This window comes from Stomoxys calcitrans, chromosome 1 (assembly GCF_963082655.1).
Source record: "Stomoxys calcitrans chromosome 1, idStoCalc2.1, whole genome shotgun sequence".
In the NCBI taxonomy this organism is placed as follows: Eukaryota; Metazoa; Arthropoda; class Insecta; order Diptera; family Muscidae; genus Stomoxys; species Stomoxys calcitrans.
Window position 1 is genome coordinate 43,566,110 of NC_081552.1, and position 19,099 is coordinate 43,585,208.

The following is a 19,099-nucleotide window of genomic DNA, read 5'->3' on the forward strand; positions in this document are numbered from 1 at the left end:
ATTTTGAGGGAAATTTTGCATGCCACCTTATGGTACCCCAAAAACACGAAATTGTTATAATATTTTGGGGATCAACTAACCTGGAGGGACGCCCCATCCCAAAACCCACCCGAACTGACATGTTAACCGACTGGAACAAAATGGGTATCAAATGGAAGGTATTTAAGATAGTAGTTCCATAGAGTATGAACTTGGCAACATGGCTATCAAATGAAAGTTATTGAAAAGTAAAGTACAAATCTGACATAAAAATGTATTGGTTGGTATGGGGGGCCTCCCCACCCCCAGCAGGGCATATTTACCGATTGGGACAATATGAATATCAAATTAATGGTGGGGGGCCTCCCCACCCCCAGCAGGGCATATTTACCGATTGGGACAATATGAATATCAAATTAATGGTGTTAAAAAAATATAATTGGAAGCTGATATAAAAATGTATTCCTTGTTGTCTGAGGCGCCCCCACCCCCCAAAAACTCCCCAAAAGGACAAATTTACCGATTGGGACAATATGGATATCAATTGAAAGGGGTTTGGAAGTTGTGTAAATATCTGTTATAAGAATTTGGTCCTAGGTGTCTACGGGGCCTCTCCAAACCCAAAAACGCCCAAAACGTGCATGAAACTCCTTTGAGAGTTGACTACAAATCTTATATACACATTTGGGACAGAATATGGGACCGGCCCACCCACCTTATACGCCTCAATACGACGTATAATTCGATCGGGATAATATGGGAATTAAACGTAAGGTGTATTACAGCAGAGTTCTAATCTTATGTTGATGTAAGCATTCAAGTATTTGGGTCACGTCCTGTCGTTTAGCCGGACATGTAGACTTCGACATCAAAGGACTCAGGACCGATCAGGATAGAATAGTGCACTAATAATAGGTCTTTAGTAACAGAGTGCACTTTCTACCCTCTTCTCTTCTACCTGAACTTTGGATAGCCACCACCTCGGGTATATAACATAAGTCACTGTGTCAAATTTCGGCGAAATCGGATTGTATATGCTCTGTTTATGGGCAAAGATCTTAAATCGGAGAGATCGGTCAATATGGCGGCTATATTCAAATCTGAACCGATCTGGACCAAATTGAAGAAGGATGTCGAAGGCCCTATCACAACTCACTGTCCAAAATTTCGAACAATAAATGCGCCTTTTATGGGCTCAAAACTTTAAATGGAGAGATCGGTCTATATGACAGCTACATTCAAATCTGGACCGATCTAGGCAAAATAGACGAAGGATGTCGAAAAGCTTAAGATAACGGTCCCGAATTTCGGCGACATCGGATTATTAATGCGCCTTTTGTGGGGCCAAGACTTTAAATCGAGAGATCTGTCTATATGGCAGGTATATCCAAATCTGCACCGATCTGGGCCAAATTGCAGAAAGATGTCGAGGGATCCGACACAACTCACTGTCCCAAATTACGGCGACATCGGACAATAAATGCGCCTTTTATGGGCCCAAGACTTTAAATCGAAAGATCTGTCTATATGGCAGCTATATCAAAATCTGGACGGATCGGGGCCAAATTGAAGAGGGATGTCGATTGGCCTAGCCCAATTCACCCAAATTTCAGCAAAATCGGATGATAGTGGCCTAAGACTTCAAATCGGTGGATCGGTCTATATGGGAGCTATATCAAGATATAGTCCAATATAATCCATCTTCGAATTTAACCTGCCTATAGACAAAACAAGTAAAAAGGCGTTAAGTTCGGCCGGGCCGAACTTTGGATACCTACCACCTTGGGTATACATGTAAACCTCCTTTTATCAAATTTCGGTGAAAATTTCATACCTTATGTCCCATATTAGTTATATCAAATTATGTTCCGATTTGGACCAAATACTAATAAGTACACTAGCAATATCTAAAAATAGACCGATCTGAACCATATACGACACGGATGTCGAAAAGCCTTACATAAGTCACTGTGTCAAATTTCAGTGAAATCGGATTATAAATGCGCCTTTTATGGGGCCAAGACTTTAAATCGAGATATCGGTCTACATGGTAGCTATATCCAAATCTGGACCGATTTGGGTCAAGTTGCATAAAAGTGTCGAAGAGCGTAACACAAAGCACTGTCCCAAATTTCGGACAATAAATGACTCTTTTATGGGCCCAAAACCTTAGATCGAGAGATCGGTCTATATGACAGCTATATTGAAATCTGGACCGATCTGCGCCAAATTGAAGAAGAACGTCGAAGAGCCTAACCAAACTCACTGTCTCAAATTTCAGCGACATCAGACAATAAATGCGTCTTTTATGGCCCCAAAACCTAAAATCTAGATATCGGTCTATATGGCAGCTATATCCAACTCTGGGCCGATCTGTGCGATATTGCAGAAGTATGTCAAGGGGCTTAACTTAACTCACTGTCCTAAATTTCGGCGACATCGGACAATAAATGAGCATTTTATGGGCCCAAAACCATAAGTCAAGAAATCGGTCTATATGGCAGCTATATTCAAATTTGAACCGATCTGGATCAAATTGAGGAAAGATGTCGAAGGGCCTAAGACAACTCACTGTCCCAAACTTCAGCAAAATCGGACAATAAATGTGGCTTTTATGGACCTAACACCATAAATCGGAGGATCGGTCTATATGGCAGCTATATCCAAATCTGAACCGATCTGAGCCAAATTAACATAGGATGTCGATGGGCCTTACACAATTCATTGTCCCGAATTTCATCAAAATCGGATAATAAATGTGGCTTTTGTGGGCCTAAGACCCTAAACCGGAGGATCGGTCTATATGGCAGCTATATCCAAATCTGAACCGATCTGGGCCAAATTAACAGAGGAAGTTGAAAGGCCTAACACAACTCACTGTCCAAAATTTCAGCAAAATCGGATAATAAATGTGGCTTTTATGGGCCTAAGACCCTAAATCGGAGGATCGGTCTATATGGGGGCTATATCAAGATATAGTCCGATATAGCCCATTTTCGAACTTAACCTGCTTATGGACAAAAAAAGAATCTGTGCAAAATTTCAGCTCAATATCTCTATTTTTAAAGGCTGTAGCGTGATTTCAACAGACAGACGGACAGACGGACGGACATATCTAGATCGTCTTAGATTTTCACGCTGATCAAGAATATATATACTTTATAGGGTCGGAAATGGATATTTCGATGTGTTGCAAACGGAATGACAAAATGAATATACCCCCATCCTTCGGTGGTGGGTATAAAAAGAACCTGTGCAGTGTTTCAGCTCAATATCTCTATTTTTAAAGACTGCAGCGTGACAGACGTACAGACATGGCTAGATCGACGATCAAGAATATATATACTTTATAGGGTCCGAAATGATATTTCGATGTGTTGCAAACGGAATGCCAAAATGAATATACCCCCGATCCTTCGGTGGTGGGCATAAAAATGTGAAATAAGATTTTGAATGTAGATAATACAAAAGAAAAATGAATTAGTATGGATGTGAACGAGACCCGTAGCCCTGAATATCTTGATCGCCACCTTCAAAATACTTGACATTATGGGGCTAAAACAAAATCGTGCTCTAGCACGATGCTGATAATATTTTAGGGTCTGTCCCCTAGGGTCCATCTCCTAAACTAGGTACTTGATAGTAAATAGTAGACAGCATTTGATATCCAATTGTGGGGCCAAGTGTTTGTCACTCCATAAACTCCCCCCAAACCAATTGCAATTGCGGCTCAAATAAAAGGAATTTAACAGTAGAGCACGATGCTGATATTTTTTCGGGCTAAGCGCGCGGGGTGGTCGCCCCACCTTACATACAATCTGATATCTGTCCTGTAAACCAATAATGACAATACAAGGCTCAAATGAAAGGTATTTGAGACTAGAGCACGAATCTGATACACGGGGGTCCTCCACACCCCAATACCGGACATATTTACTCAAATAAAAGAAATTTGGGAGTAGAGCACCAATATAATATCCACATTGAGGCGAAATATCTGAAAGGCCGTACCAGCATCTCCAAACAGGACTTATTTTCTAACCGGCGCAATAAAATAAGAAAGTGAAAGAGGACGCAGCGGGCCCTGTACAGCCAAAAATAAAAAAAAGCAACTAAAAGCGTGCTAAGTTCGGCCGGGCCGAATCTTATATACCCTCCACCATGGATCGCATTTGTCGAGTTCTTTTCCCGGCATCTCTTCTTAGGCAAAAAAGGATATAAGAAAAGAGTTGCTCTGCTATTAAAACTATATCAAGATATGGTCCGGTTCGGACCACAATTAAATTATATGTTGGAGACCTGTGTAAAATTTCAGCCAATTCGTATAAGAATTGCGCCCATTGGGGCTCACGAAGTAAAATAGAGAGAACGATTTATATGGGATCTGTATCGGGCTATAGATCGATTTCAGGCATATCGGATAATAATTACGACCTCTAGGGGTCAAGAAGTCAAGATCCCAGATGGGTTTATATGGCAGCTATATCAGGTTATGAACCGATTTGAACCTTATTTGACACAGTTGTTGAAAGTAACAATAAAATACGTCATGCAAAATTTCAGCCAAATCGGATAGGAATTGCGCCCTCTAAAAGCTCAAGAAGTCAAATCCCCAGATCTGTTTATATGACAGCTTTATCAGGTTATGTACCGATTTCAACCATACTTGGCACAGTTGTTGGATATCACATCGAAATACTTCGCACAAAAATTCATTCAAATTGGATAAGAATTGTGCCCTCTAGAGGCTCAAGAAGTCAAGACCCAAGATCGGTTTATATGGCAGCTATATCAGGTTATGGACCGATTTAAACCATACTTGGCACAGTTGTTGGGTATCATAACAAAACACGTCGTGCGAAATTCCATTCCAATCGGATAAGAATTGCGCCCTCTAGAGGCTCAAGAAGTCAAGACCCAAGATCGGTTTATATGGCACCTATATCAGGTTATGAACCGATTTGAACCATACTTGGCACAGTTGTTGGATATAATAACAAAACACGTCGTGCAAAATTTCATTTCAATCGGATACGAATTGCGCACTCTAGAGGCTCAAGAAGTCAAATTCCCAGATCTGTTTATATGACAGCTATATAAGGTTATGGACCGATTTCAACCATACTTGGCACAGTTGTTGGATATCATAACGAAATACTTCGTGCCAAAAAAATCATTCTGATCGGATAAGAATTGCGCACTCTAGAGGCTCAAGAAGTCAAGACCCAAAATCGGTTTATATGGCAGCTATATCAGGTTATGGACCGATTTGAACTATACTTGGCACAGTTGTTGGATATGGATGGATATGGCCCATTTACAATACCAACCGACCTACACTAATAAGAAGTATTTGTGCAAAATTTCAAGCGGCTAGCTTTACTCCTTCGGAAGTTAGCGTGCTTTCGACAGACAGACGGACGGACGGACGGACAGACGGACGGACATGGCTAGATCGACATAAAATGTCGCGACGATCAAGAATATATATACTTTATGGGGTCTCAGACGAATATTTCGAGTAGTTACAAACAGAATGACGAAATTAGTATACCCCCCATCTTATGGTGGAGGGTATAAAAAACAAGTTAAAGAGCATTAAGTTTGGCCGGGCCGAACATTGGGTACGCAACACCTCGAGAATATATATATGGGTGTTCAACTTGGCTAAGGTAATTTAAATTAACCAAGCTTAGTAGACATTAACGATAATGTCAACAGGATTACAACTGTACTAGTAGGGTCTTTCGAAGATATCTATCCTCGAAATCGGCCCATGAAAAACCATCCATGAAGGGGAGATTCGCAACATTGGGAAAGAGGTCCGCAGACTTTATAACGTCGTAAAAAAGCGGAAGTTTATTGGGGTGTGAGGCAGCCACTGCGACTTAAGGCGATGGGATGTATAGAGGAAAAGAGCAGGTCATACCATCGCGATTTAATCTAGGCGAAGCACAGTGGGAGAAAATGGGAAAAAACTAGTCCTAGAGTCCTTTCCTGGCTTCAGTAGCGGGATCACTCTGCCCATGTTCCGAACATCGGGTACTCTTAGAGTGTTCAAATACAGTTTAAGGACAGTTGTAAAGTACTAGACTGCAAGTAGATCCAGATTCTTCAGTATCAGTGCAGAGATTCCATCGGGGCACAAACCCTTGGATGATTTGGCGCCACTGATGACATTCGTAACTTCGCCCACGGTAAATTGTGAAGGCTATTCATCTGCTAGGAGACCACGGACACGACGAACAACTCTTCCCCCTAGCCCTGTCACTATCAGGCACAATAAATTTATGGTTGAACAGCGCATCTCTTTGGATCAGTCATAGTTACGTCGCCAAAAGTGACTGAGGTTCTGGTAACACCTTCACCGGGGTTCGAGAGTGACTGAACAATAGATCACAGCTAGCCGGGCCATAGCAGAATAAGGGGGAATGAAAGAGCAGATGATTTGACAGTGATAGCCAGAAAACTTGGTAAACTAGAAGCCTTTCGAGTCGCCGCAGTCCGAATTAAGGGTGTGGGCGACGAACGCATGTAACACTGTGGAACAACGAAACGATCAGTAGGACGACGAAAATCCTATGGGAAGTTCCGGATCTTAAGAAGACTTCAGGCTACTACTGAAAGGAAGTAAGAAGGGGGTCAGTATAGCTTTCGGTATCATAACGAGACACATAGGAATACGAGCTCATTTATGAAAATAGCATGTGTAGGGCATTTGGGTAAGATGATGAGACGTTGTAGCTGTCTCGTTTATCTGAATGACCTCAATCATTGGTCTTACTGGTCTGTTCTTTAGTCTGCAATGAGAGTAGTGAAAGGAACTGCTCTGACTGATGTTTAAATTTTAGGATCTTTGCCTATCCTAGTCATCCAAATCTTGAAAGAGTCGGTGATGGTGCCAATATTCGATTTTTTGTCTATTGCAGTCTTCCAAATCTTGAATAAATAAGCTTCTTGTGAGTGGGTTATGGTCTCACCGTCGGCTCCCTGTGCGTAAGGCTGCGTTGGGTTTCCCGTCATTGCACTGCCTGATGTCTCAATATTAGGATCATTGCCCATCCTAGTCTTGTGAATCCTGAGAAGGTCAATGATGGTTCGATCGTCGGGTCCGAGTTTGTTAGACTGTATTGAGTCTCCCGTCCCTGCACTACCTGATGTTTTTATATTAAGATCTTCGCTCACCCTAGTCTTCTCAATATTTAGGAAGTTGGTGATGATCTCGTCGTCATCTCATCTCTCATGTGGTATTGAGTCTCCTGCCACAGCACGATATTTTAATACGAGGATCTTTGCCTTTCCTAGTCTTCCCAATCTTGAAAAACGCAGCCTTGGCTTTTATTCTAAGCCAAACTTGTCACGGAGACTTGGTCACAAGGAGAGTTCTTTCATCGTTCTCCTCCCTGTAGGAGACCTCCTATTTCTGCACTAGCAAATCTTGATTTTGCTTATTTAAGACTTCCATCATGCGTTCCATCGCAAATTTGCTGCCCCATTCCTTGATGAAGACCTACGCCTTTTTGATCTGGAGGATCTCCATATTTCTCACCAGGTTGAGTTTTACGCCCTCACAGAGAATGTGTATACTTCCAAAGAAGTTTTTGACGGTATCAATACATTCTGCTGACTCAAAACGCAGCATCAAGATGTCCCCTTCACACCCGCAGCTTATAATTTGTAAGTGTGGACCCTCTTTAGAGTTCAACATATGTTCGAAAATACGTTTATTAACCAGATGCTTTACTTGGTATCGATGATCTGGTGGAATCCATAGTAGCATCGGGCGGAATAATATCCCCACACTCTTTTGCCTAGCACGCCTAGCTCCGTGAGTAGGGAGGACGGGACTTACCCCGAAAGTGGTCAGAAACGGTGGAATTTTTGATGAAGACACATTTCTCGGGCGGCCAGGAAGAGGTCGGCAATCAAGATATCGCAATACCTACATATGCGGCCTTACCGGATGATCTCATCAGGGACATCGTTGACGAGGAGATGATTTTGTGGGTAGTCCGCTGGGGGTAACCCCCAAAATGATTTATTGGATATGTACGGCCATCGTGAGGCCAGTACTGACCTATAAAACACTGGTATGGTGGAAGGCTGTGGAAAAGAGAACTCATACGAGGGAATTCGAGAAGGTCCAGAGAATGACCTGGGTCACAGATCTGCACAGCAGACAGATCTGGAAGCGATCCTCGCTTCGCAGTCGATTGGACTTATATTCAGAACGGCGCCGCCAAGGTCACGCTTAGGCTGAGGGAGCTCGACATGCTGAAGGAGGACAGTTGCGGCCACAGTTCGGTTCTGGATGTGATGGATGCGGAGGGTAGACTGGGGAGGATCTCCGACTGGGGAGGATCTCCGACTGGGATAACGGCATTTAGGATTCGTTTTCCTGGGAGGGATGAATGGAGGGCGAATGCTGCGGTTGAGGAGGATGAGAACTCGATCTTCACCGATGGCTCCAACATGGAGTCAGGACTGGATGCACTCAATATCGGTATGTCTCTGAAGCTGTCCGAAGAGTGTATGGTCTTTCAGGCAGAGGTCTGTGCCATTACAGTAGCCGCAAGTGAAATTCTGGTGAGGGACTTACCGCCCACAAAACTCAGGATTAATGTGGACAGTATGGCGGAGCTCATGGCTTTAGCTTCTAGGTGTGTGGCGGATTGTTTGGAGTCCCTGGAGAAATCCAAGTCCACGATGTGACATGGGTTCCCGACCAAGAGAGAATTCCAGGAAATGAGGGGGTGGACAAATGCGCCAGAAGGGGTACGCCTGCGCATGGCGAACCATGCCATTTGTCGAGCTACGCCAGTGGTCAGAGCGGCGTCGGTGGCGATATGGTTCGAGAACTTACATCTTCTTTCTCTTCCCTTTCTTTCTAGGGTATCACAATGGGCCAAATTGACCTTCGAGTGAACTCACCAATGATGGACAACCCATTTAAACTAACCTTACCTTTCAACCTAACCTACAAAGAGGAATATAATTCCTTTGCCTTGAAAGGCTCCCATATAAACCGATCTCCCGATTATACTTCTTGAGTCTCTAGAGAGCCCAATTCTTATCCGATTTGGCTGAAATTTAGTACCATGATGTTTTCTGTGACATTTAATAAAGGGTGTTTTGTTAAGAGCTATGGGAAAGTTTTTAAAAGAAAATACATAAAATTCAGAAAAATGCATGAAATCTTTATTTGAATCGATAGTACGGTCCACATAATTTAATGTTTGAAGACTATTTCATGCAAATGTTGACGGTGACGGCGTTTCAAATGGTCCATCCGCTGAATCCAATTTTGCCACTCAATAAGTCCATTTCCATTGTCACGCGTGCTGTGTGGCATGTGGCATCGTCTTTTTGAAACCACATGTTATGCAAGTCAAGCTTTTGCATTTTGGGGGAAAAAAGTTGGATATCATCTCACGGTAGCGCCCACTTTTCACAGTTATATTACGATTCGCATCATCTTTGAAGAAGTACGGTCCAATGATCCCACTAGTCCATTAACCACCCCAAACTGTGACTTTTTCTGGATGCATTGGTGGCTCTTGCAATGCTTCTGGCTGATCTTCACACCAAAATATACAATTCTGCTTATTTACGTGCCCATTGAGCCGAAATTAAGCTTCGTCGCTCAATGGAAGAAGCGCGCGAAGAACTTTCTTAACAGAGCACGTATTTTGATAATAAAATTCAATTATTTGCAAGCGTTGTTCGTTTGTAAAACGATTCATGGTAAAATTATAGACTAAACTGAAGATGTATGACAGTGAAGCAAAACACGAAACATGCGTGAGATGTATAAACCTTTTTTTTTCTTGAGCCGATTTTATTTTTTGAGCCTCTACAGGGCGTAATTCTTACCCGATTTGGCTGAAATTTGACACAGTCACTATATCTATGACTTCTCCTAATATAGCTCCATATAAACCGATCTCCCGGTTATACATCTTGCGCCTCTTTTGGGCGTTATTCTTATCTGATTGCTGATCTGATCTGATTGATTGATGGCTGAAATTTTGCACAGTGACTTTTTCTATGGCCTTAAACATACGTGCCAAATATGATCTTAATTGGTCTACTACTTGATATAGCTCCCATATAAATCGAACTCCAGATTTTATTTCTTGAGCCATTGGAGGGCGTAATTCTTACCCGACTTAGCACAGTCACCGTTTTTATGGCATCTAACGTTTTTAACTGGTTTTATGATATCTAACGTACGTGCCAAATATGGTCCAAATCGGTTCATAATCACATATAGCTCCCATATAAACGGATCAGCTGACCGATCGTCCCTATCGAGAAGTTCTTATCCGATTTTGTTGAAATTTTGCACATAACATATTCTATGGTCTCCAACTTCTATGCTAAGTATCGCTCGAATCGGTTCATAACCTGATATAGCTCCAATAGCATAGCAATTCTCATTCATTATCCTCTTGTTTGCCTATGAAAAGATGCCGGACAAAGAACTTGACAAATGCGCTTCATGGCAGTTTTTTTCTACTTTCCTTCTCCATGACTGCTTCATTGGACAAATCCTATACTTAATGTTGTATATGTCACTAGCTGGACCGAGCCCGCTCCGCTGCGCCTTCTTTTATTTTATATGGAAAAAAATTTTCGTTGGAATATTTATTTTCGACAATTAAAGAGCTTTTAGTGAAATACCATGATACGAAAATAGTATATTAGTTGACAAACAGTTTAACAATATAAGTGCCTTTATCTGAATCCCATATGATCTTTATTGGTCTACAAATTTATGTTTGGATATAAGGTGTACTCCGTTCTTAGAATACTTTATTTCAGCCCGATATACTCACGATGTCTGATTTAGGGGTGTTTTCGGGGGTGAGGTGGTCCCCCAGACACTTGGCCCTGAAAAAATATCAGCATCGTGCTCTTCTCTCAAATACCATTTATTTTGGGGGTAGTTTATAGGATGAGGCGTCCCCCAAACACGTGGCTCCAAGATTGGTTATCAAATTCGTTTTCTAATCTCAAATACCTTTCATTTGAGCCACATATTGGCATGGTCGAAAAATTTTTAACCTTTGGGGGTGTTTTGGGGAAGGGGTGATGCTCTAAATACATGATCCTACATTTGAATATCAAATTCGTATTCTACGCCCAATTACCTTTATTTGAGCCCCATATTGCGATGGGCAGTAAATACGCCCGATTTAGGGATGCTTTGGGGAGTGACGTGGTCCGCCACTCACTAAACCCTGAAAATATATCAGCAACGTGCTCTATTCTCATATATTTGAACCCCATATTGCCATTGGCCTCAAAATTGGACATCAAATTCGTTTTCTAATCTCAAAAACCAATCACTTAAACCCCTTATTGGAAAAGCCAGCAAATATGTCCGGTTTGGGGTATGGGCCCTAAAAACTAAGAATATCGAGCTCCACTGTCTTGAAGACCCAAATTGTCTTGGTGAGCAAATACGTCCTACTTGGGGGTTGTTATGGTGGTGGGACGTCCCCTAGACAGTTGGTTCCGAATGTTGATGTCAGATTCATGGTCTACTCCCAAACGCCCTTCATTTGAGCTCTATTTTTCCATTGTCGGCAAACATGACCCTTGTATTGGAGGATGGGGTGGCCACTGAGTGACGTGGCTTTGAAAAAATGTATCAGATTCGTGTTCTACTCTAAAATACCTCTTATTTGAGCCTCATATTGCAATGGTCAGCAAATACTTCATATTTGGGTGGTGTTATGGGGTTGGGGTGGCCCCATATACAGTTTTCCCGAAAGACCTTTCATTTGAGCCCCATATTGCTATCGTAAAAGACTTTTCATCACTTTTCGTAGGTCGTTCTCGGGGATGGGCGTGCCCTTAAACACTTGGTCCCACATTTGGATATCAGATTCGTATTCTACACTCAAATACCATTTATTTAAGCCCCATATTGCCATGGTCAGTTTGGGGGGGTGTTTTGGGAAAGGGGTGGATCTCCAGAAACATTGTCTCAAATTTTGATATAAGATTCGTATATTGCTCGCAAATAACTTTAATTTGTGTCCGATGGGCGGAAAATATATCCGATTTAGGGGTGTTTTGTGGGTTGGGGTGGTCCCCCAAACATTTGGTCCGACAATTGGATATCAGTTCCTTTTTCTAATCTTAAATACCTTTCATTTGAGTCCCATATTATCATGATTGGTGTATATATACAGTTGGTAGGTTTTGGAATGGGGCGCCCCCCGAAATTCGGATAGCAAAGTTTTGTTTGTAGGATACTATAAGAGAACACACAAAATTTGGCTTAAATCGCACCACCCATCTCCGAAATCTGGGGTTTCTGAAAATAAGGAAAAAGGGGGAGGGTCCGCTCCTCCTTCAGATATCAAACCAGTAGGGAAGGGCAAAAGTCGGGCGGACACCTGCACCACCTGGTGTACGTAGTTCTTTTTACATTTTAGAACTTATCTCGAAATCTAGTCAGACTTTAATTTGGATACCTATTGAAATATCAAATAGAACCCTGTATGATTTTCCTACGATAGGACAACAAATTTGGATTTCCACATCCTTAAAAGGTCATATCGGATCAAAGATTAAATGGGAAGTATATCGAAACCTGTGCCAACTTTAATGACACATACTGGGACGCCAAATAGAGCATCTCAGGCCCTGTATTGTAGAGATGTGACCAAAATTGCGGCTTTTATTGCCTTGAAAGCCTATATCGGATAAAATGTATACATTGGAGCTATTTTTAAATCAGGACTGATTTTAATGAAATTTTGAGCACGTATTGGAACGTAAAATAAAACGTCTCATGCAAAATCGGACGAAAATTGTGGTTTCTATTGTCTAAAGTCTATTAAGGATGAAAGATATATGGGGGACCTATATCTAAATCTACACCGAATTTAATGAAATTTTTCACACGTGTTAAGACGTCAAATAAAACACCTCGTATTACATCTTGTTGGACAAAAGATATATATGGGAGCTATGCCTTAATCTAGTCCGATTAATTTGAAATTTTGCACTCGCATTGCGGCTTTAAATAAAATAGCCGTTGTCTTAGCGTTCGAAGCCATCAATACTACTTCCAACAAATGCACAAAATCATGTCTAGTACGGAAGAAGTGTAATTTGTCACAGAAAGAACGCCTGTCATTACACAAAAATACATGCATTGGGAAAAGTACAGCTAATAGACAGGGTTCTCGAGCGTGGTTAATGTGGTAATTGTATCATAGATGCGTTTTCGCTAATAATACGATTCAAATACAACATACCAACGCATGGCCCTTGAAGCCATCACACCTTATGTGGTTGAAAAGTCGTCTAACCAAAGACGAAACGCGTCCCATAGTTTTTGGTGTGTGTTGCTATCTTTGCCTTTCCTTTTCCATTTACATCTGCGATCATTGAGCTCGTCTCGAAAGAGAAACAAACAAAAATTGTAAAATTTAATGATCTTCGCCCTAACAGCCAAAAAATTTGAAAAATAAAACAACTCACGCTAATCCAAATCGGTCCAAAATTGTGCCTACTACAATCTTTAAAGTCAAAATCGGATGAAAGATATATATGGGAGGTATATTTAAATCCGAACCGATTTTTCTGAAATTTTGGACATATATAAAGACGTCAAATAAATCACCCCGTGCCAAATTTGGTAAAGATTGGACCAAAACTGTGGCTGCTACAGCCTTAAAAGGCCATACCGAATGAAAGATATATATGGGAGCTATATTTAAATCTGAACAGATTTCGTTCAAAATCAATAGCGTTCGTCCTTGGGCCAAAAAAGAGACTTGAGCAGAATTTCATGACAATCGGACAATAAATATGACCTGTAACTTGATCACAAGAATACATAGACAGACAGACGGACATAGCTAAATCGAATCAAGAAGTGATTCTAAGCCGATCGGTATACTTATCAATGGGTCCAACTCTTCTACTTTTAAGCGTTGCAAACAAATGCACAAAGTCATAATACCCTGCACCACAGTGGTGGTGTATTGTATAAAAATGTAGTACCCTATTTTCACCACGGGATCATTATGCACCATCAGTGAAAATTTCAGGAAAATCGGTTCAGCCATTTCTGATTCTATAAGGAACACGCAAACAAACACAAATTGATTTTTATATATAAGAAGATTGACCTTCTCTCTTCAAGTATGCTCAAAGCATACTTCCACTTAAATGTCAAGAGTTTCGTTCATATTCCAAACACTATGCAATTAAAAATAAATATATTGACATAAATCCCATTTTGTCCCAATGTATGAAGGTGTTAGTCTATTATCAATGATATCGTATTTATCATAATTTCATACTGAAACAATTATCTGTTGCCATGTTTTTAATCTGTAAACAATTAAAGAAAATTCCCATTAAACATTTATTGTGATAACAGACAGCAAGTGGCTAACAGACCATATTCCAAGAACTGAGCAATTATTGCTACAAATGTCAGCAACCCATTTAAATGGGGTGGTTAGTATTGGCCCATTGAATGAAAAAATATCAAAAGAAAGCATTCAATTATCTATCTACGTTCGGTTTTACTTTAGGACAAAATGTCCATTAATATTTTCCCATCACTTAGAAACTCGAAAGTACTTAAATGAATGCATATATTTATAGATATATTTGTAATAAACAATAATATCTTATCTTATTATAAGTTATTAGAGTAAATAAGTAGCTATTCTCAGCTGGTGACTTAGTCACTTACTTTTTTCCCTCATGCCTTTGAACAATTTTCATTGCTGGCACTGCATACATTTTCTTGGGAATCCCAATATAATTCACTACCACAAGTCCATAGATATAACCTGCCATTGTGGCACGCATAAAATTGATGACAATTTTTGGGATCTGCTATAAACTGATTGGTGCTGGAGCACTGTATGGGAATTGCATCATACGCAGCATCCACTTCTTCAGCTTGCAAGGGAATATGTAAAATTTTAGAAGTGGCCTTCTTTAAGGGTCCACTGTGAAGTAAAGAAATAGATCTTAAATCTTGTTCCGTTGCCTCTACACCAGCGGTAGTTGAATCTCCTCTTGATTCGATTTCATCAGTATACTGTTTAGAAGTTGTGGCCTCATCTACCGTTTCCATTGTTTGGTTGTTATCTTCAGCCGTTGTCAAATCTTCTGGAGTTGAGGTTTCATTTGGTTTGGGTTCTTCTGTTGTAGTTGGAATTTCAGCTGCCGTTTGTGTTTTGTTGGATTCCTCAGTGGTAGTTTGAACTTCAGTGGTGGCATCTGTATTGACTTCAGTTGTTTCAGTTTCGATTGGTTCTTCAGTGGTATTTGGAACTTCAGCATTCGTAGTCTCCAAACTCGTTGAGGTATTGACTTCAGTTGTTTCGGTTTCATTAGGTTCTATAGTGGTAGTTTGAATCTCTGTAGTGGTTTTCGAGGTTTCAGTTTCATTGGGTTCTTCATTTGTAGTTTGACTCTCAGAGGTAGTTGTTTCTTCAGTTGAGTATGTATTAGCTGCCGTTGTTTCAGTTTCTTTAGGCTGTTCTGTGGTGGTTTCAGTCTCTGCAGCGGATGTTGCCTGAGTTGTTGAATCAGTCTCAGCTTTTTCGCTTGTAGTTTGACTTTCAGGTGTGGTTGTTTCCCCAGTAGGATATGTATTAGACTGTTCAGTTGTGGTTTCAGTTTCTGCAGTTGATGTTACCATAGTAGACTCTGAACTTGTTGAACCAGGCTCTGCTTCTTCGGTTGTAGTTTGACTTTCAGTGGTTGTTGTTTCTCCAGTTGGATTTGTATTAGTATCCGTTGTTGTAGTCTCTGCTGTAGATGTTGCCATAGTTGACTCCTGAGTTGTTGAATCAGTATCCACTTCTTCAGTTGTAGTTGGACTTTCCTCTGTTGGATTTGTATCCTCCGTAGGTTCCTGGGTTATGGTAGTCATTGGAGTCGTAGTCATCTCAGTTGTCATTGTAGGCTTTTCCGTAGTGTTATGGGGACACTCACCCTTGACGCAAGCTTCCCTACTTACATCCCAATAAGTATACGGTGGACATTCTCTGGTGATCGTTATGCCATAGAAGCATTGTATGAATTTGGTACAATTGTTGGGATGTGGTAGAAAAGCTGAATCAATATCCTCACATATATTGGTAGCTGTTGAAGGTGTTGATAATGTCGTAGTTTTTTCTGTTGAAAATGCTCCTTGCGAAGTTGTGGTGACCACAGGATGTGTAGGAAAAACAGATGTTTGATTATCACAATGATCAGAAGTTGAAACACATGCCAATTTTTGTTGATCCCAATACATAGAATAACCGCATTTCAATCTCACGGGTACTCCATTGATACATTCTATTAAATAATGACAGTCATAATGGTCTGGTAGATATTGCACACCATCTTCACATATGCTGGGATCAATTATTGGTTGCTGTGTGGTTACAGTACTCAATGTTGAAGTTATTTCATCATCACAATACCCAAAATCACAAGATTCATTGGAAACATTCCAATATGTTTCGTCTGGACATTGTAGGGTTAATGCACTACCCATAAAGCATTGTATGAATTGCCTACAGTTGTAGGGATGGGGATGAAAGGATGTTGTCTCATCATCACATAAACTGGGTGTGGTTAAAGTAGTGGTTGATTCTGTTGTAGTTGTTGTTATAACTGATGTGGTTTCAGTACCTTCCTCATTGTGGCAGATACCAGCAACACAAGCTCCTACCCTTTCGTTCCAATATTGGAATTGGGGACAATTCAAAATTGTTTCTATACCATTAAGACATTGTATGTAATTTGTACAATCGTTGGGATCTGGATGGTATGATAGTCCATCTCCACATTTGTAAGAGGGTGTAGTGAGTTCTGGTTGCTCAGTGGTAATGGAATCTTCACAATAACCCTTAACACAAGCTCCCACAGAAATATTCCAATATGTTTGCTCAGGACAAGGCAAGGTGAAAGGATTTCCCTGATAGCATTCAATAAATTGTGTACAATTTTCCGGATCCCCGTGATAGGAGGTCTCTTCACCACAAATACTGGGAGTTGTAGGACTCGTAGTCCAAACTGTAGTGGTTGTAGTTGGTGCAACTGTTGTCACTTCCCCATTTTGGCAAGTACCAACCACACAAGCTCCAATTTTCTCCTCCCAATATGTAAATTGGGGACAATGTTCAACAGTTACTGTGCCATTCAAACATTGTATAAAATTTTTACAATTATTGGGATCCGGGTGATATGAAACATCATCCTCCTCACATTGGTAGGAGGGTGTAGTTGTTTCAGGCCCTTCAGTTGTAGTTGCAACTTCACATTGACCTATGACACAAGCGTTCGTGGAAATATTCCAATATGTTTGCTCAGGACAGGACAAGGTGAAAGGATTTCCTTCATAGCACTGTATGAACTGTGTACAATTTTGAGGATCCGCATGAAAGGATATATCATCGCTACACACATTTGCGGTGGTTGCTGCTTCAGTAGTTGTTGAGATTGTTGTAGGTATGGCTGTGGTAGTCTCCTCATTCTGACAACTGCCAATGACACAGGCTCCCACATTTTCTTCCCAATAAGTGAAGAAAGGACAATTTATAATCGTTGCTATGCCATGCAGACATTGTATGTAATTTGTACAATTATTAGGATCTGAATGATAAGAAAGTTCCTCTCCACATTTAAAGGAAGGTGCAGTAGGTGTTGTAGTTTCAGTTGTGGTGGTCAACGTTTCATTGGAGCAATGCTCATTACCCAATACACAAGCCATGACCAATTGATTCCAGTATAAACCATTGGGACACTTCATTCTATGAGCTTGTCCATCAATGCATTCAATGTAGTATTCACAATCATAGGGATCGGCATGATAGGGTTTATCGATGTCCTCACATATTGGGGGATTTTCTGTGGTTGTTGGAGGAGTTGTGGAGTCCGTGGCAATTGTACCCTCTGGCGTGGTAGTAGGAGTTGGAAATTCTGTGGTTGTTGATGTTGGTGTGGGCGTTGTGGTTGTAGTTGTAGGTTCCTCTGCAGTGGTGGTGGTAGGTCTCAGAGTAGTGGTGGTAGTTGGTTCCTCTGTGGTCGGTGTGGTAGACCCCAGAGTAGTCGTGGTAGTTGATGTTGGCCTCTGAGTAGTTGTAGTAGGTTCCTCTGTGGTTGTAGTGGTAGGCCTCAGTGTAGTGGTGGTAGTTGGTTCCTCTGTGGTCGTTGTGGTAGGCCTCAGAGTAGTCGTGGTAGTGGGTTCCTCTGGTGTGGTCGTTGTGGTTGGCCTCTGAGTTGTGGTGCTTGGTGACATTTGTTCCTCACAATGATCTGAGGTCCAAACACAGGATAATGCCTGTTGCTTCCAAAACAATGGCTCCGCACATTTCTTCCTATGGGGCGTGCCATTACTGCACTGTATGAAATAATGACAATCCTCCGCATCTGCATGATACATTTCACCATTCGCACATACATTGGCATTATTATCCTTACAATGATCGGAGGACCAAACGCAAGTGAAATATTTCTGATTCCAATACATGTCTGAGGCACATTGACGCCTATAAGCAATTCCATTAATGCACTCTATGAAATTTCGACAGTGCTTTGGATCTGCATGATAACTATTTGCACTATTTGCACACACTGCATTTTCATTTTTTGCAATTTCAAAATTAATCCAAGGATTTTCGTATCCTTTAAGACTTGCCTTAGCAGGATTTGCAAAACTCAACAGTCCACTTACAGTGGCTGCCAATATTACAAAATTCATTATGTTTCTTAATATTGCACTACACTGCACTATTGCGGCTATTACACTCCCGTTATCTTTTCAAATTGCACTTTTCAAATGTTCTTCAGCTCTAATTTCCAGCAGCATTTATAACCTTAACGTAAATTCTATTACAAGAAATTGCAATCTCAAATAATCAATTGTCGTCAGTATGATTACTTATCAATCAACTTGATAACAGATAACATTGGGCTATAGTATTTGTCGAATTTATTTGAATCTTTGCTATTTGTCTTGTCATTGATAATGAATTATTTTCTTCTTCTCTTCGTAGAACTATTAGAAAGCTTTTGTTTATACAAAGTTACAATGATATCTTCAAATAGAATAATTAGAAAAACTGCAAACAGCGAC

At 40.9% G+C, this 19,099-nt stretch overlaps 2 protein-coding genes across 2 annotated transcripts in view; one reads left to right on the forward strand and one right to left on the reverse strand.

The window, feature by feature from the left end:
- Window positions 1–19,099, forward strand: part of LOC106093796 (uncharacterized) — a 142,242-nt gene that overhangs the window by 92,272 nt on the left and 30,871 nt on the right. Inside the window, exon 10 of the mRNA XM_059364926.1 lies at window positions 8,497–8,687. Coding sequence (XP_059220909.1) covers window positions 8,497–8,687 — 191 coding nt within the window. The remainder of the gene's footprint in view (window positions 1–8,496; window positions 8,688–19,099) is intronic.
- On the reverse strand, window positions 14,593–18,821 carry LOC106094152 (mucin-2-like). Its single transcript, XM_013261343.2, has one exon. The coding sequence runs from the start codon at window positions 18,722–18,724 to the stop codon at window positions 14,720–14,722; it is 4,005 nt and encodes a 1,334-aa protein (XP_013116797.2). The 5' UTR covers window positions 18,725–18,821; the 3' UTR covers window positions 14,593–14,719.